Genomic DNA, 25996 nt, shown 5'->3' with positions numbered 1-25996 from the left:
ATCCTGTTTCTAAGAGCCACATTCTGAGATCCTCACGTCTCTGGGCAGGACGCAGTACAATCCAATGTCCCAGACTTGCCTTCCTGAACCGGTAGAGCACAGGGATTTTCGTGAGCAGCTTCAGCAGCTGCTCAGCCGCCCAGTAAGGATTATATTACGCCCCTTGCCAAACTGGCGCCTCCCTCATCCCGCCGCGCCGAGGCTGCTCTGCTCAGCGCCGCGGACGCGCGTGCCGTACCGGGCTCTCGCTGCGGGCTGCGGCCTGCAGGGAGCTCAGCAGCCCGGTGGCCTCGGCCGGCCGGAAGTAGCGCCCCGGAAGGAGTTGGCGAGGCGGCGGCCCGGCCGAGCGTGCTTACGTCCCCCTTGCCGCCTGGGTCTCGCGTCCTGCGGGGCTAGATGGCGGGCCGCGGCGCGCGGCCGCTGCAGACGGTGGACACGGAGTTCACCGCGGACAGCGTGGAGTGGTGCCCCCTGGAGGGCTACCGGCACCTGCTGGCCTGCGGCACCTACCAGCTGCGCAGGCCGGACTCCGGGTCCCAGTCCGGGTCCAAGGTGCGTGGGGCGGGAGACCTGGGGCCGAGGGGACCAGGAGAGCGTGCGGGGCGGGAGGCCGGCACGGGGGAGGCGGCTGGCCTCCAGGGAACAGCTCAGATCCACGAGGGCGGCTTGGCCCCAGCTCACCGCCAGAACCTGCAGTAAGGACGAAACAGCCTCTTAGGGTGGTGCCTGCCCTCTGGACGGCATCGGTGAGCGCGGAACTGGGCGCCGAAGAGCGAGGACCGACCCTTGGAACGGCAGGCCAAGGTCAGGACTCCCAGCACAGGTAACCTAGCCGTGCTGGGTCCTGTTGGCCCATACTGGAGCCGTTCGTGCGGGGTGGGGAGAGTTCACCTACTTACTGATCACAAGCCGGAGGAGAGAGGCTTGACCCACCCAGAAAATTAAGGATTCTGCTTCCAGGCAGAGGGCTCCTTTGCCAGTCTTGGCCTGCCTTTCTTACTGGATCCGGGTTCCCAAGTCTTGGGTTCTTGGCATCTGTTGGGGGTAATCAGAGAATGTACATATTTTGTAGGGTGGACTGGAGGTTGAGGAGCCTCACGTCCGTTTAGGTCGTCTCTACCTGTACAGTTTCAATGAGGACAACTCTACTTTCTCTCTGGATGAGGTCCAAAGAAGGGATACTGCTGCCATCCTGGACATGAAATGGTATGACTTTGATAGCAACCCCACCTGGTCTGGAATTGGTCCTGAGCTCCACTGGCCTAATCAGGGAGCCTCGAGCTTTGGCATCTTCATCAGGTGGGCTGCTTCTGAGTTGTCCCACCTGCCAGTGGCACGGGGCAGGAACTTTTCTTGGGCTCATCTCCCTGTCAGTTTCCCATTCGCAGAGTCAGAATCAGCTTGGTAAGCAATGGAAATTGTGATTTTATGAGCTGGAAAACTTTTTGTGTGTGAGCAGAATTGTGGACTCTAGCTTGGTTTGGGGCATGATATTTAAATAATAAATTTAAATTGGGAAGCACAATGCTTCCTTCTTGTGGTGTGCATCCTGTGTTCTCATGTGTGAGTTCTCTCCAGGTGCCACATCCCAGTGGCTGGCTCAGCGCTCTTGGGCTTGGCAGATGCCAGTGGATCTATTCAGCTGCTCCGCCTGGGGGAATCTCAGGTCAGTGACAGGCCAGTCGCTATGGGGGGAGGGGACTGGAGTGGGTGGGTGGGGGACTGTGCCTGTGCAGATGCTTTTCTAGAATGGTCCCTTTAACGCTGGACTGCATCATCAATGTTGTAAGAAGGCAGGGGTCTGTTTTAATTTGGATGGGGTCCGGTGAGAGGAGGTCATTACCTCATGTGCCCTAGCAGAAGGGCTGGGGATGTTTAAACTGTAGATCTGAGGGTTCTGTAAAGAAAGTTGGTTATGTATGCCTTGGGTTGATACTGGGGCTAAGAACAGTAGTGACTTTCCCATGTAAAAATGATTGGGAGAGTATGAGCTCATGTGAGGTTGTCTTAAGTGATTCACGGTTATCTTGTGCCACGGTTTGCAAAATGACCTAACAATTGTGGGAGGAGCAGACAGTAGACACTGTGTAGAGTGACATCAACAGCCCACAGCCTACGCCCTGTCTGTGGGAGGGAGGGGCAAACCCCAGTGCAGGTGCTGCAATGGGACCAGAGCAGGAGCCCACTGTGACAACTCAGGGCCTGTGTAGAAAGGGCCTTGCTTTAGATCTGCTCAGCCGTAGCCTTGTCCTGGAAATGTGGGGAACAATGTCCGAGGAAGACTGGGCTCACGCACCAGGTTCCAGGCAGAAGCACATACACCCAAGACAGGACTGTGGCCCAGCAGCCTGCTGGGGGCCTTCCGGGGCCATGCACTGTTTGGGCTGTTTAGGTGCTCGCAGTCAGGCCTGGTGGCAGGTTCCTATAGTCCCAGGTACCTGGGAGCCTGAGGTGGAAGGATTGCTTGTGCCCAGGGATTTGAGAACAGTTTGGATAATCTAGCAAGACCCTATATCAAAAAAAGAAACTTGCATAAATCCTAGACTACAGAAGTAACATTTTTAATTAAAAAAAAATTTTTTTTAAACTTTTTGGTACTGGGGATTGAACCCAGGGCCCTTAGCCACTGAGTCACATCCCCAGCCCTTTTTTAGTTTTTATTTAGAGACTGGGTCTCACTAAGTTGCTTGGGGCCTTGCCAAGTTGCTGAGGCTGGCTTTAAACTTATGATCCTCCTGCCTTAGCCTTCTGAGTTGCTGGGATTGTAGGTGTATACCACAATACCTGGTGAGAAGTAGCATTTTAATGACTGTTGTGACTTCTGAAATGAAAAGCAGAGGAAAGTTCCTACTGTCCCTGCCTCTGGGGACAGAATTGCAGGGCTCCTGGAGGCCTGGGGTGGTACAGAGTATGGGCCAGGCATGGTTCTTGGAGTGTGGAGACAGCAGAGGTGCCTGAGTGCACAGGTGGCTAAACCAAGAGACCGTACCCCAGAGTCACATGTGTGGAAGTGTCTCAAGGTGTGAGCTCTAGCATCCTCAGTTGCCTCCTGTGCTTGGCATGTGGCAGGCATTTCAGTGTTACATGACTGTGTGACTCAGTGGCTGGTGGCCAACTTCCCATGGGGAGGGAATGAGGGAGAGAGTTTGCCTGGACAGGGGAGTTTCTTTCTCTCTAGTAGGAGAGCAGCAGCCTGCTGCAGCCAGTGTCCAGCATTATTCTGAATGAGCAGTGTCTGGCTTTGTCCCTGGATTGGTCCACTGGAAAATCTGGAAGGTAAGGGCTCGGAGGGCCCCAAGTCATTCCTCTGAGAACTGATTTCCTGTTTTCAGGACAGAGAAAATTTTGAGCCTGGATTCCCTATATTTGGGAATATCACTACCCGACCTAATTTAAAAAAAAAAAAAAAAAAAAAGGTGGGGGGAATCCTTGCCTCTTAGATAAATGGCAGTAAAGTGGGCAGAGACGGCAACGCTGGTTTCCATGGTGAACAGTGGGATACCCAAAGATACCCAAGCAAGCCCAAGGTGTGTCCACATGTGGGGCTTGGAGAACCTCTCCTGGGGTGAGGCTGGGAACCCAAAGGAGGGGGCACGTGAGTTCATCGGGCTTCTCCATTGGCTCCTGTGTGTCTAGGGCCAGTGACCAGTCCTTGAGAATCATCAGCAGCAACTCCAAGGGGCAGCTGCACTTCCTGATGGTGGACGAGGCAGGGTCGGGGCTGCAGCATATGGCCTCATGGCAGGCCCATCACTTTGAGGCCTGGATCGCTGCTTTCAACTACTGGCAGACAGAAGTGGTGTATTCAGGTCAGTGTCCTGCACTGGGTCCCAAGACACTTGCCCCTGACAGGAGACTTGGGAGGGAGGGAAGAAGGGGATGAGGCTTGGCCGGGGGCCAAGGGCTAGTGTGCTGGGCTCCTGAGGACCTTGTGTGGAGCGTGTCCTCTGGGACAGCTGCTGGGCTTAGCAGGCTCCAGGCATCACAGGCTTGGGTGGAGCGGGGATGGGTGGAGCTGCCCTGCTTCTGTGGCACTCGGTGCCAGGTCCTTTCTCACTCCTGTTCCCATGCTTCTTGCATGTTGTCTGTCGACTTCATCGTGTTAGGTTTCAGGTCTCTCCTTTCTGGATATAGTTCACCTTCCAAAAGAAAAGGAAACCTGAGAGAAATAAGGTGAATTATTTGTCTTTTTGAGTGATTTGTCCTTTGGGGATGCAGATGTGGGAATGAGAAATTGACAGAAGTAGGCATTTGAGTAGCTTCTCCCAAGGGTAATTCAAGGGAAGGTGGAGGAATTGGGCTCTGAGAGAACAGAGCAAAGTGCAGAGGAAAAGATATGATCTGTGTTTTGAGCTCCACAGTGCAGTGGTGAGTGTTCTCTCAGGCTGTCAGAAACCGCACAGCCTCCTCCACCAGCCACTCTGCTGTGTCCTTGCTGGTGGCCATGGCTCTTAACCCACTCCCAGCCTCACTGGGCGGCCTCCCTGTGGTTTGCCATGCCTCACCCTCTGCTCTACACCTCTCAGGCCTGTCTCTGGCATGGCCCTCCTTTCAGCTCTGCTCCTCTCTCTCTGCACGGAGGGGTTTGGTTTCATCTGACATCTGCCTTGATGCTCTTCTCACTCCATCTTTGCTTTTCTTGCCTCAATTACTGTTTTTTTCAGAAGCAACCACATTTTTGTTACTTTTTATTCTGAGCTTAATCCATTTTTTTTGAGCTCATTATTCTGTTACCCTGTGTCTGACCTCTCCTCCCTAGCATCTGTTGAGGGGCGTGGTCTGGTTGTTCTGATCTGAAGCCAGGAAGCAGTTACCAACTCCTGTGTTCCTCACCTCCCAAGAGTCCCAGTCTTACTGGTTTTATCTTTTTGGTTGTAGTTGGACACAATTCCTTTATTTTATTTATTTATTTTTATGTGGTGCTGTGTGTCAAAACCAGTGCCTCACACATGCTGGACAAGCAAGTACCCCAGCACCAGGTCTGGTTTTATCTTTTGAGCATCCTTTGGAATTGGTTGCCTCTTGCTCTTACCCTGAAGAACTGTGTAGGCACAGTCCCATCAAGCTGGTTGCAGCAGAGCACAAGTGATGCGTCTGCATCCACTCCTAGCCATTCCCTGGCCAAGGTCCTAGACGCACACGGACCTTGTCACTCCCGACCTTCCCAAGCCAAGGTCCTAGACACGCATGGACCTGTCACACCTTACAAACCATCCCCATGCTCTTCCCTTTTCTTTTAGGATAAAATTCAAAATACTTAATTTTTAAAAAAAGCTTATTCTAATGAGATGCCCCAAGACCTGTGTAATCTGCTTGGTGCTTACCTCTCTACCCCATTCCAAGTGAGTATCCGTGTTCTGCATCGCCTCTCCTTAATGTTCTTTATTGTCTCTCGTCCTGACATTTCATCATACATTTCCTTCAGAGACTGCTTCCATTTTTCTAGTGTGCTCAGCATAAAGTCTTTTTTTTTGGTGGTGCTGGGGGTTGAACCCAGGATCTTGTGAATGGGAGCCAGTACTCTACCAACTGAGCTATATCCCCAGCCCCTTAAAGTCTTGTCTTTGAAGAAGCCTGCGTAGAACATCGGGCCTTGCCGGTCTGGTCAGGCTGGTCCTCTGCTGCTGTTCCCACCCAGTTAGGGTGATGTGCTTCATGCTTATTTTATTTTTTCCTGAGGGCAAGGTCCTTATCTGTGTTATTCATATCACACCCTTGAACAGTTCTGAGACCAAGAATCTCTCCATCTTGGATAAGTTCCTCTGCCTTGAGGCTTAGCTGATTCAGAGAAGGGGTGTGGTGGGGACAATGACCTGATATTTCAGAACTAATTCATTCATTCAGCCAGTATTTATTGAGCACTTAAGATGTGCCAGGCACTGTACTGGATGATAGAGCTCATCAGTGAAGACAACACACTGAAGTCCCTGCTCTCGCTGTGCCTCCATGGGGTCGGGGAGGTGGAAAAACACAAAACATGATGTTCACTAAATACAGGAGGACATGGCACAGCATGTCAGAGGAATAGTGTTTGGAAGGAAAAATGTGGCAGAGGAGGGGTGCAGGCAGTGGGCACAGATTGTCCCATCAGAATCTGGTGCGGGTGGGCGGTAGCCCTGAGTCAGGTGCAAGCTTGGTGTGGTAGAGGGCAGCCAGGCCAACTCGGTGAGTTGGGGAGAAGAGGGTGAGGTCAGAGGTGACAGAGTAGGCCTTGGGGCCTGCGGGCTTCAGGAAGGGCTGTGACTTCCACTTGGGATGAAATGGGAGCAGTTGCAGGGTGTTAAGCAGAAGAATGGCGTTTTCTGGCTTAAACTAAAACTGAAGATGTCTGGCTGACGTGTTGACTGCAGAACTGCAAGAGGGGTGGGCAGAGCCTGGAGGCCTGTCCTCCAGTGCCTCAGACTGTGTTGGGACAGTGCAGGTAAGGAGAAGCTGGGTTCTGGATGTAGGTGAAGGTAGACCCAACAGGATTCCTGATGGGAGTGAGTGTGTGGGGTGGGGAGAAAGGACAGACTGTATCCTCACCCAGCCCCATGCAGACAGAACTTCAGCTCACATTCGAGGCTCACCTGTAGGCTCATTTATAGGTCTTCTGAATCTGCTGGTTCACATCTAGTAGATCATGTGAGCTTTCTACACCCCTTGTATCTCTTACAGAGGTGCATAATGCACGTTTGCTAAATACCTGTCAGATAGGTAAATGAGTGGATGGTGGGTGGGTGGATTGATTGGTGGCTGGTGGTGGATATCTGGCAGGACGTTGGTGATGGGTGGGTGGGTAGATGGATGGATAGATGATAGGCAGGTAGGTGGTGGTGGCAAATGGACAGATCAGCGGAGAGGTGGATGATGGTGGAAGGTGGTGGCTACATGGGTGGGTGGTGTTGGGTGAGGACGACCTCGGCTTTCTCCTGCAGCTCCTCTTTACCTCCCTGTGGACTCTGCTCTTGAGGGTGTCTTCCCCTCCATCAGAATGACAACATCCAGCTTGTCTTGGTGTTGCTTTTCTTCGAAGACTGGTTGAGGATCAAGACACCAACTCCACTACAGATCTTTTTTACTTCAAGGCTACAAAGAGCTTTTTCCTTTGTGACCCATGGGAGTGTGAGGTTTCTGGAGCCTTCAGCAGTTCTCATGTCCACTGCCTTCCCGTGAGCTCCTGGCAGGGATCTGGGCCCAGCCACTCTGGGCTTGGGCAGCCAGGGCTTCAGAGCCCAGAGCCCTCAAAGCAGCAGCTTAGCCAGGTGTGACCTGGTAATGCCTTGTGCCCTGCGGCTGGCAGCTCTCCCTTATATTCTTGCAGACACAGCCCAGTGATTCTCCTGCTTACCCGACCTACCTTGGGTCTGAAGGCAGTTAGGATGCAGTGGTGACCATTCCTGGTGCCCTCTCCAGGCTCTTCTGCCTTGGTGGCAGCCTGAAAACATGCAGGGCAGTCACTAAGGCCTCACAGGTCTCTCTCTGAGAAGTGGCCATCCCCATCACCAGGTCCTCTGCTGATGTGCTGCTTTTGTCCACACAGGGGGGGACGATGGCCTTCTCAAAGGTTGGGATACCAGGATGCCTGCCCTGTCCATCTTCACCAGCAAGAGGTAACTGGCCGGGGCTCAGGCCTATGTGCAGTCCCTCCCTGACATCCCCATGGACCTTCCTTGCCCTGCCCTCGCCTGCTCAGGGGCGCTTTTCCCTGCAGACACTCCATGGGTGTGTGTAGCATCCAGAGCAGCCCCCATCGGGAGCACATCCTGGCCACGGGAAGGTGAGTGCAGGTGTGGTTGGGGCCTTGCATCTCCCCCTTTCCACTCGGGTGTCCTGGCAGCCCTCAAGCCACAGTGCAAGGTCGGGAAAGGGGCCTTGTGCTCCAGGGATGAGAGGGGCAGGTCTCCTGGGAGGTGTTCCCTGCTGCCACCTTCTCCCTCGAGGAGAAGTGAGGCCACTGGTTGCCTGGTTCCAGCTACGACGAGCACGTGCTGCTGTGGGACACGCGGAACATGAAGCAGCCGTGGGCAGACACACCTGTGCAGGGTGGCGTGTGGAGGCTCAAGTGGCACCCTTTCCACCACCACCTGCTCCTGGCGGCCTGCATGCACAGCGGCTTCAGGGTCCTCAGCTGCCAGAAGGCCACGGGTGAGTGGGGCCCTGTTGTACAGCTGCAGTCTGCCCGGCTTCTCCCAGCCTCCTTGTAGTGCTAGACCACGCCAGCTCCTGCTGCCAGCACAGGACCTCAGGTTCAGAAACGCCCGTGTCAGGCTCGGCACCCGGTTCCTCCTGCCCTGCAGCAGTTCTCTGACCCGCCAGGAGCCCACCGAGGAGGCTTCCTGCTTGCCACCTCGCGCCCCCTCGCCACCTCCTCCGTTCTTGGGTGGAGGCTTGACCGTGTCATCCCTGTCCCACATGTGCTGACCACCCTCCCCTTCCTCACAGCCCCTCTGCCTGGCCTCTGCTCTCTTGCCCTTCTCTCTTCTCAAACCCCTCCTCACATGGTGTGATCTCCCCTCCCCCTCTTCTGCCCCAAAAGGAGCAGGCGGTCGACCCTGGCCTTGCACCACCTGGCCACTAGCTGTGGCGTGCCACCTTGTGCCCCTGCCTCCTCCACTTGCTCCCAGGCCAGCTCCTTACCTGCACGCCACACTCAGGGCCTGCTCTGCCCCCAACTGTCTCTCCTGCAGCTCCCTCCCCTCTGTCTCTGTTGCTATTGGTGTGAGGCCTCTGGGTGACGGGGCACCATGGTGCCCTTGCTCTCCTGAGCACTGCCCGAGTTATCTGTACATTTTGGTTTCTTGTGCCTTTCCTTCCACTCCTCTGCAGATACTTCGTCATTTCCCTGATTCTGTTTTGACCACTAGTCGTTTGAGTAGACTACTTAAACATTTCTGTGGAGTGTCCCTATTTTCTTACTGATGGGGGTGGGTTTTCCTTTAATTTATGGGTTATCCTGGAGAGTGCTCAGGGTATTTGAGCAGTGTTGTGCTGTTGGTGGGTGGCATGCACCTAGACATCTGTTGGGTCTCACTGGTTGATGGGGCTGCTCTAGTTCCATTTTGGAAATGGGCTGTGGAAGTCTCCACTGTTAGCTGTTGACTTGTCTATCCACCCTCATTCTGTCTGTTTTTGCTATCATGTGTTTTGGGGTTTTGTTTATATGTATTATTATTGTGTGCGTGTATGTCAGTCACTAGGGATTAAACCTGGCCTCATGCCAGCCAAGCACTGTACCACTGAGCCACATCCCCAGCTCTTTTTTTTAATTTTCAGACCGTCTCACTAAGTTGCTGAGGCTGGCTTTGAACTTGCAATCCTCCTGCCTTAGTCTCCCAAGTTTCTAGGATTACAGGCATGTGACCCTGCATCTGGTCTGAGGCTTTGTTTTAGGTTTATGTATATTTATAATTCTCATATCTTCCTCATGTGCTGACTCTTCTATCATTACAGTGTCCTGTATATTTGGTAACTTTTTTGGTATTAGGGATTGAACTCAGGGTTGCTTTATTACTGAGCCCAGACCTTTTTAAAATTTATTATTTTATGTTATTTTTTGATACTGGGGATTGAACCCAATCTGGTTCACTGAGCCAGATCTGCAGCCCTTTTTTTATGTTTTTATTTTGAGACAGGGTCTCACTAAGTCCTTAGGGCCTTGCTAAATTGCTGAGGCTGGTCTTGAACCTGCAGTCCTCCTGCCTCAGCCTCCCACTGGGATGACAGTGCCACCACACCCAGGTTTTGTTTTGTTGTGAGACAGGGCCTCAATGAGTTGCCCAGGTTGGCCTTGAACTTGTGATCCTCTTGCTCAGCATCCCAAGCTGCTGGGATTGCAGGTTAAAGGATGTTTTCTTTCTCTTCATTGATTTAGTTGTTTCTTTCAAATGCATAAAAACATTAGCAATGTATAGAAGTTAAAATTAGACAAAAAGCATGCTTCAGAGAGTCTTTCTTCCTCCTCTTTCCCTTTTCCTCCTTCCATTTACTTTGTATAAGTGAGCAGTTTTATTAGTTTTTGGTTACAATTGTGTCTTTTTGCAAAAATAAGCATATGTGTTTTTTTCCATTCTACAACATGAAACAAGGGCCCTTGAACCCGTGTGCTAGGGAAGTGCTCTACCACTGAGCTGCACCTTCTGTTATTTTTGGAGACAGGTTCTCACTGTTGCCCAGGCTCGCCTGCTTGCGACCCTCCCTTCTCTGCCTCCCTGAGCAGCTGGGATCACAGCTGGGATCACAGGCCCCTGCTGCGCTACCTTGTTCTTCACTTACTTCATTTAAAAATGCCATCAAGTTAGGTGCGTGGCAGTTTCTGTTGTCCCAGCACTCAGGAGGCTGAGGCATAATTCTTGAGACCTGCCTGGGGGCCTGGGGGTGTGGCTCTGTGGTAGAGGCCTGCCCTGTGTGTGAGGCCCAGGTTCCATCCCACACGTCTGCACACACCTCAGGTTTCAGTGCCCTCCACATGCCCCCTGACGCTGCCCACACTGCATGTGGCCCTCCAGCTTTGGGTGTGGCGCGCTCTGGTCCCACACATTTCTCGCCCATGCCGTTTCAGGGGAGAAGGGTCTTAGGGCTGCCCGATGAGGGGATGGCAGAGTCAGAGGTTTGATGTAAGCTGGGTTTTACTAGGCACTGCCAGTGTGCAGACAGCCTGCTTCTTGCAGCAGGCTGTATACCTTTGGGACCTGTGTCATCCGACAGTGAGAAATATCATCTTAGTAGTTCATATTTTCACGTTGCTAATTGCAAATGAAATTGTGCATTTTTCATATGTTAAAGACCTGGTTTTGTAATTTTGGTTCTTGAATTATCTGTGTGTGTGTTTTTGTCTCCTTTTCTCTCTGGTTTCTAATCTTTTTACCCCTCAGTTTTAGTTTTTTTAATTTATTTTTATTTTTTTTTAATCTTTGGGGATTTTAGTTCTGTAACTGATATGGGCTAGAAATTTGTCTTTATTCTTGATTTTGCCATTGTGGTATTTTCTTCCTCATGTGAAAGACTTTTTTTTAAAATCTAATTATACTTAATAATTTGGGGAGTTTGCTTTTTTTTTTTTTTTTTGTACCAGGGATTTAACCCAGGGCCTGGGTGGGTGCTTGATCACTGAGCCACATCCCCAATCCCCAGCCCTTTTTATTTTTGAGACAGGGGGTCTCAAATTGCTTAGACCTTCACTAAGTTGCTGAGGCTGGCCTCAAACTTGAGATCTTCTGGGTTTAGTGTGGCTGGAATTGTGTAATCTGTCATTAGGGCTCAGCCCCTGCCTTTGACTCCCTGTCAAGGGCCTCTGTCTCTTCCATGGAAGTGTGTTTCTTCAGCACTGTGTGTTGGCTTGCTGTGGAGGACAGCATGGTGCTGGTCTGGGTGGGTGCCGGGCTGTTCACCAGTCACTTGGGCTGCTGTGACCTCTTGGTGTTTCCTCTCGGTGTATCAGGGCATACTCCCTGCCTGGTTCTCTCTGGTCCGCTGGCTCTGCTCTGCTCTGTAGCTCTCCATGTGTAGGAGAGTTGTGTGTTTTTGTTTTTGACTATACACGTGTATTTAACAATAGTGTTACACAGAATGCTAAGAACACTTTTATTCATATTTTATAGAGGTGTGAAACAGACTTTCTATTAATATTCATATTCAAAGTACATCCAAATCTAACTCCTAAATAGATGCATTACAATTTATTTAGAATTTAAAGGCTTAATGGCAAAAATCAGGGGAGGAAAGAGTATATAAGTTTATTTTACATAACTGTCTGAAAAATAAATTCCAAAGATAGTAATAAAATTGAATATGGTCTCACATGCCTGAAAGAGGAGGTGCCCGACTTGGAGGGTGATCACCGTGTCCGAGTAGTCGCCTGTCTGGAGCTTCTGCAACTGCAAGGCATGGATCGTCAGCGCCCTTTGTGCCAGACATGAACTCAATAGCCAGATCTTTTAAGATCCATGAAAACAATTGCAGAATTGAAGCGTGTTCCCTTCTTTCTAGCTTCTGGGTAAACTGTTTTTACTAGTCAGTTCTTTCAAAGATGCATCCATCCACGTGTAAATCCATGGCCTGCTGAAGGGTACATTTCTGCGGAGGACTCATCCATTCGGTGGTGGCCGCCATGACGGGTGGTGAAGACTTACAGCAGCAGCAGCAGCAGTGGGCATGTCTTCTTGCCGCCAGTTGACTTCTCTGGCTCTTTCTTAATCTCCTCCTGAATAATGCGCCATTCCACGGCCATCTTCCTCCTTTGGTTTTCTAGACGCTCATCCTGACCTCTGACCACTGCAGTGAGCATGAGCACAAAGTCGAGAGTTGTGTTCTTGTGGGGCCAGGTCACACAGGTCTTCCTCCCTGCCGCCCACCTCACAGCACTGAGCTTATTCTGCCTCCCACTGCCCTTCCCGTTCTTAGTGGCTTTTTTCTACTCAGCACACCTTTACATCATCATAAAAGGATACGTATTTTTGGCAGTGCTGGGGGCCCAGGGCCTGGAATGTGCGCTCCACCTCCGAGCAGCACCCTCAGCCATTCACATCCTGGTTTTCTTTCTTTGCCCCCGACTTTTGCTCAGTCTCAGCTCACGGCTGAGCATTCTCAGTGCCTGCCCCCGACCAGGGCTGGCAGCTTGTAGTCTTTGTGGTCAGAGCTTGTGTTTGGGTAGGCTTTTCAGAAAGACTTGGGGTGTGCTCCTGGAATCCTAGAGTGCGCGCTGCTTCTTCCTGTAGCCCTGATTCTTGGAGGGACGTCTGCGGTAAGATCCTGGCTCACTTTCTTTGCTTGAATCTCTTGAAAATATTCCTGCATCACTTGGCATGCTGCCTCGGGAGTGTGATGGCCGCTGTAAGTAATGCTGCTTTTTCCCGAGAGGAGCACCCAATGATTTTTTTAAATTGCTCTTAATAAAAATTTCAAAAGGAATAACATGAAATATGCCGTTTTAGCTTTTTTTCCTTCCTAACAGTACCGGAGACAGGACCCAGAACCTCCTGTGCATGCTGGCCAGCGCTTTCCTGCTGAGCCCACGCAGCCCAGCCATTGCATGGCCATGGCCACTGCTCCTCTGTGGCTCCCTGCATTTGCTCTCTGCCTCTGATTGCCTATTATAGGTCCTTGACACAAGAGGAATCAGACATATCCATCCTTTCATGATGTCTGTCGCTTGGCTTCTGACGTTTTCAGGATTCGTCCATGTTGCATCTGGAGCCAGAACTTCCTTGAGCTGACCACGCATTTATCTATTGACAGACATGTGGGTTGGTTCCACCTTTTGGCTGGGTTGAATCGTTTTTTTCTTAACCCTTCAAGTTGAATGGTTTTACTAGGGGTCTGTTGCAGACTTCGGTACCCCAGGTTGATTTTGTCAGGTACTTTGTTGGCCATTCTGGTGTTCTTGGGTCACAGTTTTGAACGTTACCTGTTATTTCCTGCCTGTTGGAGTCCCCTTTACTGGACCTGAGTGCTCAGTGCATTTAGATCCCAGAGCCCTCTCACCACACCTGTCCCTCACCTGCACCGTTCTTGGCACTTGCCCCTTGACAGTGTCTCTGTTCATTCCTTGAGTAGCTCTCGGCTCTGGTCACAGCTTGTTTTGAATCTGTAGAAGGTGGTCTTACCAGGAACTGGTGCTGTGAGTGATTACTGGATGAGGACATCAGGGTGGGTGGGGGTCCTTACTGCCCAGGGGTGGTCTCTGGGACAGCCTCCTGGGACTGTCCTCCCCAGGGTCCGCCCACACTATTGCCCAAGGGCCCCTGCAGCTGTGTCTGCTTTCTGGAGCTGCCTGTGGAGTCCTGGGCTCCAGTGTCCTGGCCTTCCCTCAGCTTCTAGTCAGTGTCCTTTGTGCTTCTGGCTCCAGTCACTGCACTGCGACTGCACAGGGGTGGTGGCAGCAGCGCTTTGAGCTGTGACTCACCCTCTAGGCGGACTTGAAGCCTGGGTCGGGGCTGCCACTTCTCCCAGTTGGCATCCCAGTTCCTTTCTGCTGGTTTTTTTTTTTTTTGCGGTGTTGGGGATCGAACCCAGGGCCTTGTGCTTGCAAGGCAAGCACTCTACCAGCTGAGCTGTCTCCTCAGCTCTGTCTGCTGGTTCTTGCAGCTGCTCTTGCTGGTGTGGCCTTGTCCTGGGTTTGGACTGCTCCCATCTGGCCACACTTCCTTCCTTTCTCTGGAGGTAATGCCTCTTCCATGCCACCATGGCTGTGCACTGTGGGAACATTGTTGGCTTCTTCCAGTCCTGCTCCACCCTCCAAACTACCCTTGGAAAGAAAGCAGAAACAAACTTCATGTCGACCTTGCCAGGGACACACAGTCTGCTTGCTTTGGCGCCTTGGGCCACAAGTCACTACCAACATGGTGCAGCCAGGGCTGCTTAATTGCAGTTCCTTGAACATGCCATGGTCTTTTTGGCCTGTATACTGAACACATGGTCCCTGTTTCCTCTGTCTCCTTTCCTTCCATCTGGTTGACTCATTTTTCCTTTAAAGTAACACCCCCACCCCCCATCCTAGTGCTGGGGATCCATCCCAGGGGTGCTGAGCTACATTCCCCAATTTTTTTTTATTATTTTTTTAAATTTTCAGACAGGGTCTTGACTAAGTTGCCCAGGCTGTCCTTGAACTTGCAATCCTCCTGTCTTACTAGGATTACAGGCACATGCCACTGCACCTGGCTCCCAGCCCTTCCTTAATTTTGAGGGTATTGCTAGTTACTCAAGCTCAGCCTCCCAGGTGGAGTAACCCCTGAGAAGGGTTTGTTGAACTCTCCAGCTTGGAGAAAAGTGCCTACATGTGTAGTTTGCTCCTCTCTAAGATTCACCCTGATGGTTTCTCTACAAACACGCCGACTGCTCTTAAATTCCCCTTTGAGAGTAGGAGGGGTTGTCAGTGGGGATGATCAGCTCCAAGTAACACTGTGGTTCCTATTCTGTCTTGCTCCAGAGGAGAAGCAGGAAGTGGTGGTCTTGGCGTCCCACACGCTGCCCAACTCACTGGTCTATGGGGCCGACTGGTCCTGGCTCCTTGTCCGTTCCCTGCAGCCCGTTCCCTCCTTTTCCTTTCCTCTTGGCGACGTGGGAGCCAGACTGGCAGACTGGGCCCACGGCCTAAAGGTTGTAAGTACATCACCAGCAGCCTCCCTGCAAGCTGTGACGGATGACGACGGGGAGGGCCATGCCAGACCCCAGCGTCCAGTCAAGCCAAAGCCTTCTCTCCTGGACAGGAAGAGTGGCAGCCAGTCACACACTGCAGCCAAGGTCTACGACTGCAGCTCCTACCCAGAAGGGATAAACTGTGACATCAGCCTCCTGGCCACCTGCTCCTTTTATGACCACGTTCTTCACCTCTGGAAGTGGGAGGCCAGCTGAGCCTGAGATCACTCAGACCCTTCCCAGCTATACCAGGAGAGACTTCAGGAGCTACAGCCCTTCCAGCTGGGCCACTGGGTGATACGTCTGGTAGTGATTGGGGTTTTCCACCTCCAAAACTAAATTCTCTGGTAGATTTTGACTCTCAGCCCTTCATGTGTTTTAAACATTTGTACTGATTAAATGAAGCTTTTATTTATTTTTTATTTTTTTTTGAAAAAAAAAAAGTTACTTTATTACAGCGAAAGTAATTTTATAACTGTAGAAATTTTTGGTGCTGAGGCTCAAATCCAGGGCCTTGCCCCCGCTAGACCGGTCTCTAACCATTGAGTCGTATCCCTAGCCTGGAAGTGATTTTAGAAGAACATGGAAAAGCTGGGTGCAGTAGTGGCACATGCTTGTGATCCCAGTGACTTGGAATCACGAGTTTGAGCCAGCCTCAGCAATTTTGTGAGATCTCATGTCAAAGAAAAAAATGGCTGGGGGTGTGGCTCAGTGATAGAGTACCCCTGGGTTCAATCCCTAGCACAGAGTGGGGGAAAATGCCCAAGCACATGGTAGACTGGAAGGTGAGGAGAGGAGAAGGTGTGTGTACATTCTGAGCCACCTCAGCGGTCATAAAGTGACACCAGTGGATCATTAATCATTTCTTCTTTGTGGCAATAAACAGATGAGCTTTCAAGTGCCAGGGAGGAGACTCACCCAACTCCCACTTTGAAGGTCTGGTTTCTGGAAACCAGATTGCTATTGAATTTCTCAGATCCTCAGCATTATCATGGACACAGGCAGTTCCATCCCTGGTCTTATGGGGGGTGTGGGGGTAGGTACCAGGGATTGAACTCAGGGGAACTCAACCACTAAGCCAGATCATCAACCCTATTTTGTACTTTAGAGACAGGATTCATTGAGTTGCTTAGCACCTCACTTTTGCAGAGGCTGGCTTTGAATTTGCAATCCTCTTCCCTCAGCCTCTGGAGCTGCTGAGATTACAGGCCTGCACCACCTTGCCCAGCTGGACTTGTTTTGATGGCACACCATCATATGTCAGCAAAGACCAGAGTGGTTACCACACATTTTTCTACCTTAAAAGGAGCAATTCCAGCTGGTGGCCTATTTACTTTTTTTTTTAGTACCAGGGATTGAACCCAAGGGCACTTTACCACTGAACCTAGCCATTTTATTTTTCATTTTGAGACAGTGTCTTAAGTTGCTTAGGGCTTCGTTAAATTGCTAAGGCTGATCTTGAACTTAGGATTCTCCTGCCTCAGTGGGATTACAGGTGTAAGCCCCTACACCTGACTGCTACCAGTTTAGTTTAAGATTTCATGTATGTGTCAACTACATATCAAACAAGTTCTGAGGGATTGATTCAGCAGAGCCAGTTTTCACGTGGCCTCATCAATTGCTTGGGATCCTATAAGGAATATGACAGTTGTTACTTTGGGGGTGAATTCACTAGCATCATCTGGTGTACCCAGCCTTATAAATTCTCACCTGTGTGGGCTGAGTGATGTGCGCATGCCACAGGCATGTTCCCAGACCTGACTTCTAAAGTTGCATGGAATCTGTTATGCAGCACACATTACATCTACCACCTGATGCCAAGCACACACTGCACAGGGTTAGCAACACTTTTAATAGAAATGAGATAGGGAAACTGCCTCCTACTCTTCCAGGAACTCATGATCCTAGGCTGGGCCAGTGCAGCCTCTAGTTCCAAGGCAAATCTATGCTCATGATCACTCTACTTTCTAACGTGGGAAGTTCTTGGGATACAGCTGGAAGAGCTTGCCCTCCTGTGTGGGCTCAAAGCCGTACTTTTCCAGGTTGTCAGGACTGAAAGTGCCTTCTTTAAAGTCCTTTTGGATAGCAGGTGCAACTGTTTCCAGGAAGAGTGCTTTGGCAGTCAGTGGTGTGTCTGTGCCTGCAGGAGCTCGGTAATTCACATAGGGCTTGAGCTTGAAGCCAGTCAAGTCTGGGACAACAAATTCTGGGACCTGTTCCTTTATCTGTACAAATTTCCAGCCCGAGGCACGCATGCCTGTGCCCTTGGCGCCCCGTCCTTTGTTGAAGGTGCGCGGCCCTCGTTTACTGGTCCACTTGCTCATTCTGTCTGCTCCACGCACCAAGCCTTGAGTCACTGCGGTCAGGAAACCCATGACGTGCCCTGCGGGAGACAGCTCCGAAAGGTCAACGTCGAGGATGGCAGAGAGGACCCCGTACCCCGTGGTGGAAGACCTGGACTCTACCCCGAGGGTGTAGAGTCAGAATCTGAACCCGAACAGTGAGGGCGGAGAAGAACCGATCCCAGACCCAGGGAATGGACAGGAACCGGACCCGGAACCCGCGGGCGGAATGGAGGCAGTGCCCACTGGAGACGGACGGACCGACCTGAGCTGAGCTGACTCTGCCTCCGACGGTTCGGGCACCCAGCGCCGGGCCTGAGCCAAAGCGAAGCGCCAGGGGAGCGCGGCTGCGCGACCCCGCTGCGACCTCGCGGCGCTCGGATCGGCTGCGGGCCGGGCGCTCTGCAACAAGAGCAGTTCCGATTGGCCGCCGCCGGGTCCGACGCAGCCGCAGCCCTGAGGGGCGTGGCTTAAGGGACTCGGCCATTGGGTGGAGAGCTGAGGCGGGTCACCGCGCGCGCCGGAGGCGGCGATCTCAGAGTCCAGCTGTTGTGGACAGGATGCGCACAGGTGGTGCGCAGAGGGCCGCCGGTGGCGCGCTCCCGAAGTAGCCCCTGAACGGACCTGCGGTGTCCCGGGCACACGTGCACTACTGTCCAGGAGGGGTGTTCCTCCGGAGCCGCTGGGGGCTCGGGAACTCGGGCCTTTCCCTCCCTCGGCGGCCGCGGCTTGGCGACCGACCTGCAGCAGAGGGGCGGGCCAGCGACGGGCCGCCTGCGCCTCTGGCCGAGGGAATCAGGCCCTTTCGGTCCCCAGGCTCATCACCTCTGCGCCCGGAACATCCACCCTGCTCCTCCGGCTTAGCTCTCTGGCCGCGCTCCCCTCCCTCGGCCACGAAGGTGTCCTGGTCATTGCCCCTCTCAATGCACCCTCCGCCCCAGCTGACCTCTTCCGGGTCACGCCCCTCTCGGACCGCTGCCCTTTCCGGCCGTTGCATCCCCAGGCCACGGCCCGCCCAGCCGCTGTCCTTTCCGGCCACGCCCCTTCCCAGCCGTTGCCCTACCCGAGCGCCGCGCTCCCGGCCCCGCCCCGCCCCGCAGGGTCATCTCCTTATCCTGGTTCCTTCAGAGCCACACTGGTCCCAGCCGTAACCCGTGCCCCGCCCACTGTCACCCCTCCCTGTACGGCCACCCCATAATATCCTTGTCCCCGGCCAGGGTTGAGCTTCCCCCACGTGGCCTTTCCAGACCCTGGCTGCGCTGCCCAGACTTCCCCTGACCGCTGAAAGTAGAGCCGGTGGCTTGGCTTCTGTTGTGGGTTCCCCTTGGGCCACGTGAGGGCTGTTTACGGAGAAGGAAGCCGCAGTGAGACAGATGCTTCTGAAAAACGGCTTATTTTCAGGAGAACAAAGGTGCAGAGGGGTTTCCTTGTAATGAGAATGTAATTTGATTTTGAAAGGAGTGGGGAAGGCGCTAGTAGAGTGTTTCCTCAACCTGTCTCCTCACCCTCGACTTTGCTCTGTTTTCAGTCATGCAGGAAGAGGAAGATTTCTGCTCAGAGGTGGGTACACCAGGGATCTGGTGAGAGTCCTCTCCTTAGAACCCCCACTGCAGGGCATTCTCCACCTAGAGCACAGTCCTCTGCCTCCGTCCTCTGCCTGGCCTTCCTGAAGCCCGAGGACTGTGTCTGGCGCCTGTTGCTTTGTCAGAGCTCACACCAGTGGAGCTTCCACAGTACGGATAGTCGCATGTGGCTGCTGGGTGATGTTCGAGGCCGTATTTTCATCCCTTAAGGTCGCAGTTGTTATTTTCTGTTTCCCCTCGGGACTTTGCCTGCTTGCTTACTTAGGGTCTTTTTCTCAGTCCAACACTACAGCCATATCCCAGAGGCTTTTGTTCCTGAGCCAGAAAAGTAGGTGCATTGAACAATAGTGAAAGCTAGAGACACTCCACCGTTGCAGCCATGTGAGCAGGTTAGACCTTGGATAATCTGACTGCCCCAGACCTCAGAGGGACACACTCAGATCAGTGGAGGGAGTGGGGTGCTCTCATGCTCGCTGACCAGTAAGCTCTCGAGAGTTGAGTGGGGACAAAGAGAGAGACACTGGGAACCTCAATCCTAAACCAAGGGACGCACTGTGTGCCCAGCTGCTTGCAGCATAATGGTATTCAGTCAATAGCAGACCATGCATTCAGCAGTGTGCCATACGATTGTTTTGCTTACTGAGTTCAGCTCCCTCTTAGTTTGTGTAAACATATTGTGACATTCACACAATGATGAGATCACCTGCTGGTGCATTTCTCAGAGTGCATCTGTGTCCTTCAGGGACACACAACTGAACCTGCCTCCTACACCCAGTGCACACTGGTGAGCTTTCTGTACCTCTCTGGTCTTGATGTGGACATGTGCCTTTGGGACACTTTGCCAAGCGTCCTCCTGCTCTCCTTGCCTTTTCTGGCATGGATACTGTATCTGAGACCTGTTTCTCTGAAGGTTGGGGCTTTGGTCCATGGCACTTGAGTAGAAATTGGAGAGGATTAACAGGTGACCTGCCCTGCCATCTAGCTCTGGGCTGCTTGGGAGCTGTGTGGGTGCGGGGGTAGAGAGTGGCTGCATGTCTGGCTGTCTTCTTGGGCCCAAGAGGATATGCAGCCACTCTCCATCCCCCCACACCCACCCAGCTCCCAAGTAGCCAGCCAGCCTCCTCTGTTAGGTACCCACTCACCTTACTTGGTGAGTGTCCTCCTTGGAGACAGCAGTGTGACAGGCAAAGAGCCTTCTTCTGTACTCTTTCCTCTTTGGCATGTGAACTGATAACTGGATGTCCTCAAAATTCAGAGAACTCCTCAGTTTCTTTCTTTCTTTCTTTCTTTCTTTCTTTTTTTTTTTTTTTTTTTCTTTGAGACAGAGTTTTGTTACCCTTCCCAGGGTGATCTTGAACTCCTGGGCTCAAGTGATCTACCCTCCTTGGCCTTCTGAGCAGCTGGAACTAAACAACACAGGCCTCAGCAACCTCACACATATCTCAGGGTTTCTGTATACAGCTGCATTTGGCTCCCATGGACTCTGGGGACCAACAGCCCTGGTCCTATTGGTGTTCGGAGGGCAGTAAGAGATGATTTGGCCTCCCCTGTGGCTGTGGCTTGCTTTTGTAGGCTTACATCTGCAGGATAAGAGCCCAGGATTCAGGTGTGTTAGTGATGTACAGGGCATTTGCTGTTAGCAACCCTGCCCAGGTGTCCCAGTGTCTGAGGAAGACGCGTTACTCCCAGGAACTCAGTAGCCTTGGCGAGATCACGTCTCTCTGGAATCTCCAGAGGTGCTGATTTCCCCCGGCCTCCCAACTCTACTCTTGCTCCCTCACAAGACCCAGGCTGGGAACCAGGCCGTTTGTCTGCTCAGTTGAGTGTTGTTCTCCTCTCCAGGCTCGCTTCTGTATGGGCACCGCCCTGGGCTCCTGGGGGCTGCAGTTCATGGAGAAGCACTCACAGTCCACCGTGGTAATCACAGACCTTCCTGGGGTGGACCTGGCTGGGCCATCGGTGCTGAGGTCCACCTTGCTAATGGGTGCACTTTCTCCTGCCCACCCAGCTGATAGGGATTGCAATTGGAGCCCTCCTGGCACTAGCCTTTGTCAGTGTTGCTGTCTTTTTTGTGTACAGAAGGGTTGACCGATTCCGTAAGTATCTTGGTTTGTTCTCCAGCTCAAGGGGGAGCACCGGCTCTGTATGTATGGGTGTGTGTCCATGTCCTATGGCATTTGAGCTCTTAGGAGCCACTCTAAGGCAAGTGGTTTTGTTGGAATCCAGGTTCAGGCTGTGGTTTCCAGTCTGTTTAGACTGGAAATTTCTTTCTCCCTTTCCCTGATGTGAGACAGGCTCTGATGTCTCGGGGGTGGCTGGGAGAACACAGTACATCTTCTGGTGCCTGTGTTTCCAGGGCATGGCCAGTGCTACACTTTATTTTAGCTCCAGGGAATTTCACTATACACCCACTCAGGGCCACGCCTGGAGTGGGAGGCTTTCCCACTCCATCGTGTCCCTCCCCTTTCCTTGCAGGACAAGTGCAGCCCACTCCTCAGTACAGGTTCCGAAAGCGGGACAAAGTGATGTTTTATGGTCGGAAGATCATGAGGAAGGTAATTTTCACATAGGCCCTGGGTGGTACCCCAGCTGCCTTCTCAACAGTACCCTGGGGAGTGGGGGCCACCACTCCCCAGGTTCCTTAAGCTTCTGGTTCCTTCAGCTTTGGGGTGTGCTGCTAAGCACGGCCCTTGCTGCTAAGCACAGGGTTCAGGGTGTCAAGTCACGCTAAATGTTTTCTGCTTTCCCCAGTCAAACCAAATACATTTTTTGGAAGTGTCCCCGGCCCTGCTGACCTCAACCCTCCTGGTCTGGAGGCTGGAGTAGGATGGATGTCTTATTTGAAAAAATTAGGTTGCTTTGACCAGTGTGAAGACGGGAGGCTCTCTGCCCTTGGCTATCTGAAGTGCAGCAAGAAGTGAGGAGAGACAGCTCCTCTCCAGGAATATTCCTAAGGACAGGTCTTTGGGCAGAGAGGACCATGCACCTACCCTCAGATGGGTGGTCTCTGCAGGGACTCAGGAGGTTGAGCTGAGCAAGGGCCCAGTCCTCTGGGTCTGGGGAGCCTGTTCCCTGATGACCTGTGGTTTGTACCAAGGTGAAAGCTTTATGGCCCACTTTTCAGTGTCTCCAGCAATTCTGGAACCTTCTAAGCACAGATCCTCTTCCTCCTGTGTTGGGGTGTAGGAGTCAGGGCTTAGCGAGCTCCAGCGTGGAGATAAGCAGGCTGGGTGGAACCCTTGCTTGCCTGAGCTAACTCTGCCATCACCTCACACCTGCCACAGTTCTACAGAAGTAGCCGGTGTGCCACGGAGCTCTGACGGTTGGCTGCTCGAGGACAGCAAGGGCATCCTGTGGCTGTGGGGCTGGGTGTGTCCCCTGCGTCTGGCATTCCCTCCCCTCAAGGAGCCTAGAGCTGGGGGAGGGTTGCAGCCGGCCCTGGAGACAGAGCAGTATGGTGGGCTGCCTGTAGGCAGGTCCTGAGGACTGGTCCCTAGGGTTGAGTGCTAAGGTCTGGCTGCTCACAGGGTCTGTGAAACATCTGTTGTCTCTTCAGGTGACCACTCTCCCCCACACACTTGTGGGGAACACAGCTGCGCCCCGGCAGCGGACCAGGAAGAGGACTAAGGTGCTGTCTTTGGCCAAGAGGTACTGGGAACTTCCTCCTGATGGGCACTGTGGGCCTGTCAGAGTCCTCACTGCTGCAGCTTCTCCCCCGTCTGAGGACCACGGAGGACATTGGTTTTCCATCCCTCTGTTCTTGCTCAAATGTGTCTCTGCTTCTTAGAATTCTGCGTTTCAAGAAGGAATACCCCACCCTGCAACCAAAGGAGCCCCCACCTTCCCTGCTGGAGGCTGACCTCACGGAGTTTGATGTGAAGAATTCTCATCTGCCATCAGAAGTTCTGTACATGCTGAAAAATGTTCGGTAAGAGAGTGACGGATGCAGGAGGACCTGCTGCAGCATGGGCACCCCTCAGCAGCTCCTCCCGCAGCCGTCTCTGGCTTGGCTGTGTTGTGTCAGGAGGTGTTGGCAAGCCGGACTTGTTTCTGCTGTGGGACTGCTGGTCTCTGTGCCCTGGGGCGGCCGGTTGCTGGGTCAGGCTGCTTCAGGGGCAGCAGGGCCTCATGGTCCACTCACCACCTCCCCTGTGTTTCAGTGGTAAACTCAGACAAGCACAGGAAGTGTGTGGGGTAGCCATAGCTGCCGTCTGAGTCTCTGACCCAAGCCCTTGCCCTCTTTCTGGTACCAGCACTGTCCCCTTAGCCTTTCGGTGTTTTGTGTCTGGCTCATATTCACAGCCATGGCCGCAGAAGTTCTTCGAGTTGATGAGAGTCTCACAAGTTTAAAATCCTGTTTGACAGTGATGCCAGATGGTCTGGGTCAGCCATACAACCTGTCTGTGCTGGGTCAGCATAGATCTGCCACCCTACCTCTCGTGACAGTGGGGACAATGACTTGTGTCCTCTTTTAAAAAAAAACAAAACAAAACATATTTTGTTTGTTTATTCATTTGTTTATTCTATGTGGTGCTGAGGATCAAACCCAGTGCCTTACATGTTCGAGGCAAGTGCTCCACCACTGAGCCACAACCCTAGCCCAGCCTGTGTCCTCTTGAGCCTCTTTCAAAGCATGTCCCTCTCCCCAACTTCTCTCGGAGGTGTCCACAGTGCGCTGTGTTCATTGCAGGGTTCTAGGCCACTTCGAGAAGCCACTGTTCCTGGAGCTGTGCAAACACATGGTCTTTGTTCAGCTGCATGAGGGGGAGCACATCTTTCAGCCAGGAGAGCCAGACACCAGCATCTACGTGGTGCAGGACGGGCGGCTGGAGGTCTGCATTCAGGACGCTGTGAGTCCAGGGCCAGGGACCTGGCAGGGCCGGGCTGGGGCTGCAGGGCCTCTACCTGTCTGTTTGTCATCTCTTCATCAGAAACTTAGTAAAAGATTTACACTTTAGATCTTTGGGGAGAAGGCACACCTTCGTCCCCAAACCGAAAGGCTGCTGTGAACCTTGTCTTTCCCATCCTCACCTGTCCCCCAGCGGGCTTCACACTGGTGCTTTATGGTTTTGTTTCTTTTAAAATATTGGTATATTTTAAAGTTTTTCTTCCAAGTTCTCAGAACACTTCTGTTAATGATTCTACCGTAGATAAGTCATTATGTTGATCTGTCATGATCACTTGACTCCTTTTCCCACTTAAGGTGTTATTCACCTAGGAGCTGAGTATTTGTGTCTTGCCCTTCAGTATGACCTTTGGATGGCCGTTGCTGGGGCAGGGCTGCGGGTTGCACTCTCTGGCTCTTTCTGGTGTGTGGATTTCTAGGAGTGTGGTGTCAGTACTTTTCCTGGTGCTATCTGACCTAGGCTGCCCATTACATGCCACTGTGTAAGGAATGCTTGGTGAGTCCTGGGCCTTGTGTGCTGGCTGTCCCAACCTTGCCGAGCTTACAGTCCCACAGGTTCCCACCTGCCCTCGTTCCCAGAGTGGACAGTGGTCCCAAGACAGTTTCCACACAGTCCTTTCAGGTTTCTTTTGATTCGGATTTCAGAATTGTTGATTCTTAGATTCATAGGTTAGTCGATGACTAGACTTGATAGGATTTTTGGAAAGAAAAGGGCCTGGGTCTATCCTGTCTCCAGAGGTCAGAGCCAGCAAATCCTAGGGCACGTGGCCACCCAGCTGGTAAACAGCCTCCTTGTCTGATATGCTCAGGGCCTCCCAGGAGGACTGAGCCACCTCTTTCTGGCCCTTGACCTTGGTGGGAGGGGCTCATGAGGGTGACCAGTGCCAGATGTGGACAACTTCAGAAGGGACTTTTCTGGGCCAAGCTGAGATGAGCTTTCAGTCACCAGCTTGCATGGTTTTCTTTCTTATGTTGCCTAGTAGAAATCGTGTTAGAATTCTGCAGTTTTTACTGATAGTAATTAAATTTGGTCCTTGCAGCCCTTGTAATTAGTCCAGAAAACCAGCTTAAGTCTGTGAGATTTCCCCCAGACCTGCCCAGGGAGGTCAGTCATGAACTTGAACTGTGGCTGGGTTCAGTAGGCTTCCTCATCCATTTTATCCCTCCTCTTTTTCTGATCTTGCCTCAAGCTTGTCGAACCTCTACTTCCGTTGACTCCAGCCGGTCTCTGCCTCTCATCCGAGGGGCCCGCTTTTTTTTTTTCATTATTTAGAGAATACTTTATCAGTTTCTGTAATCAAACCCACGTAGATAAGACCTTACATATTTAATACAGTGCGTTACCCCTGTACAAATGGAAAAAAATTAAGTTTAACGTTTCTAGACCAATATGGCTGTTAATTTCTGTACAATGCCAACTCAACACGGTAAACTGGGATACTTTTTCCAAAGTTGACAGCACAGCTAAAGTTTCCAAAAATTCAAATTATATATATATATATGTATATATATATATTTATATAAAAAGACCAATAATAGCAGTATGTTATGCATCAATAGCAGCAACAGCTTTTCCAGGTTCTGCAGTCATCTGAACAAAATTATAGAGACATCCAGCATACTCCATTAAAAAAAGGGGCCGGGGCTGGGGGGGGGGGTGGTAAAAAAACCAAACCAAAACAAAACCCGAGAAAACAGCAAAATTCTGTTACTGTTGTGATACCTGGCACCATTTTTTTTTTTTTATTAGCTTCTCAATCATCATCTGAAAAGAAAACATTCTAGAGTAACATCATTAAAAACAGCTCTGATAAAGCACGGTCACTACTATGTATCATAAAGCAGGTACAAGAGGTTTTACATTCACAGAGTATGATACAGTACTGTCCTACATCTATAATACTAGAGGATACAATTAAAAAGGCAATTATTTGAGACTTGATTCTACTTTTCCAGCAGAGGGGGGCCCACTTTTTGATGCAACTTAGAGATGGGGCTGTGCCACTTTGCTGGTCCTCGCTGGGCCTCCCAGTTTCCTGGCGGACGCCCTG

At 51.9% G+C, this 25996-nt stretch overlaps 3 protein-coding genes across 8 annotated transcripts in view; 2 read left to right on the top strand and 1 right to left on the bottom strand.

The window, feature by feature from the left end:
- The first annotated feature begins 315 nt into the window (after positions 1–315).
- DPH7 (diphthamide biosynthesis 7) lies at positions 316–15540 on the top strand. 4 transcript variants are annotated; one of them, XM_079112824.1, is made up of 10 exons: positions 316–552; positions 719–823; positions 1073–1206; positions 1579–1666; positions 3182–3276; positions 3637–3809; positions 7523–7592; positions 7694–7759; positions 7955–8127; positions 14906–15540. In XM_079112824.1, the coding sequence occupies exons 1-10, from the start codon at positions 397–399 to the stop codon at positions 15328–15330; spliced, it is 1485 nt and encodes a 494-aa protein (XP_078968950.1). In that variant the 5' UTR covers positions 316–396; the 3' UTR covers positions 15331–15540. The 4 variants fall into 4 exon arrangements, with proteins under 4 accessions (XP_078968950.1, XP_078968951.1, XP_078968952.1 ...); XM_079112825.1 differs by lacking the exon at positions 719–823 and having other exon boundaries at positions 317–552; XM_079112826.1 differs by lacking the exon at positions 719–823 and having other exon boundaries at positions 537–552; positions 1110–1206.
- A 1407-nt stretch (positions 15541–16947) lies between these two features.
- MRPL41 (mitochondrial ribosomal protein L41) lies at positions 16948–17792 on the bottom strand. Its single transcript, XM_079112878.1, has one exon. The coding sequence runs from the start codon at positions 17487–17489 to the stop codon at positions 17082–17084; it is 408 nt and encodes a 135-aa protein (XP_078969004.1). The 5' UTR covers positions 17490–17792; the 3' UTR covers positions 16948–17081.
- A 781-nt stretch (positions 17793–18573) lies between these two features.
- PNPLA7 (patatin like domain 7, lysophospholipase) overlaps positions 18574–25996 on the top strand; it is a 63112-nt gene continuing 55689 nt past the window's right edge. Inside the window, exons 1-8 of one of the 3 annotated variants that reach the window (XM_079112757.1) lie at positions 18574–18867; positions 18985–19016; positions 20882–20956; positions 21048–21135; positions 21515–21594; positions 22596–22687; positions 22827–22967; positions 23730–23889. In XM_079112757.1, coding sequence (XP_078968883.1) covers positions 18987–19016; positions 20882–20956; positions 21048–21135; positions 21515–21594; positions 22596–22687; positions 22827–22967; positions 23730–23889 — 666 coding nt within the window. In that variant the 5' untranslated portion in view covers positions 18574–18867; positions 18985–18986. The remainder of the gene's footprint in view (positions 18868–18984; positions 19017–20881; positions 20957–21047; positions 21136–21514; positions 21595–22595; positions 22688–22826; positions 22968–23729; positions 23890–25996) is intronic. The other 2 variants (XM_079112758.1, XM_079112759.1) reach the window with 2 other exon arrangements.

The sequence above is a fragment of the Sciurus vulgaris genome (assembly GCF_902686455.1).
Source record: "Sciurus vulgaris genome assembly, chromosome: 15".
NCBI lineage: Eukaryota > Metazoa > Chordata > Mammalia > Rodentia > Sciuridae > Sciurus > Sciurus vulgaris.
This window is presented reverse-complemented; position numbering and strand designations above follow the sequence as displayed.

What these genes read in the sequence shown, in the direction of transcription:
- DPH7 (XM_079112824.1), top strand. Translation starts at nt 397, where the DNA reads ATGGCGGGCCGCGGCGCGCGGCCGCTGCAGACGGTGGACACGGAGTTC. An exon ending in GCCATCCTGGACATGAAATG is followed by an intron (nt 1,207 to 1,578) that starts GTATGACTTTGA and finishes AGTTCTCTCCAG; the next exon opens with GTGCCACATCCCAGTGGCTG. An exon ending in TCCACTGGAAAATCTGGAAG is followed by an intron (nt 3,277 to 3,636) that starts GTAAGGGCTCGG and finishes CTGTGTGTCTAG; the next exon opens with GGCCAGTGACCAGTCCTTGA.
- MRPL41 (XM_079112878.1), bottom strand. Translation starts at nt 17,489, where the DNA reads ATGGGTTTCCTGACCGCAGTGACTCAAGGCTTGGTGCGTGGAGCAGAC.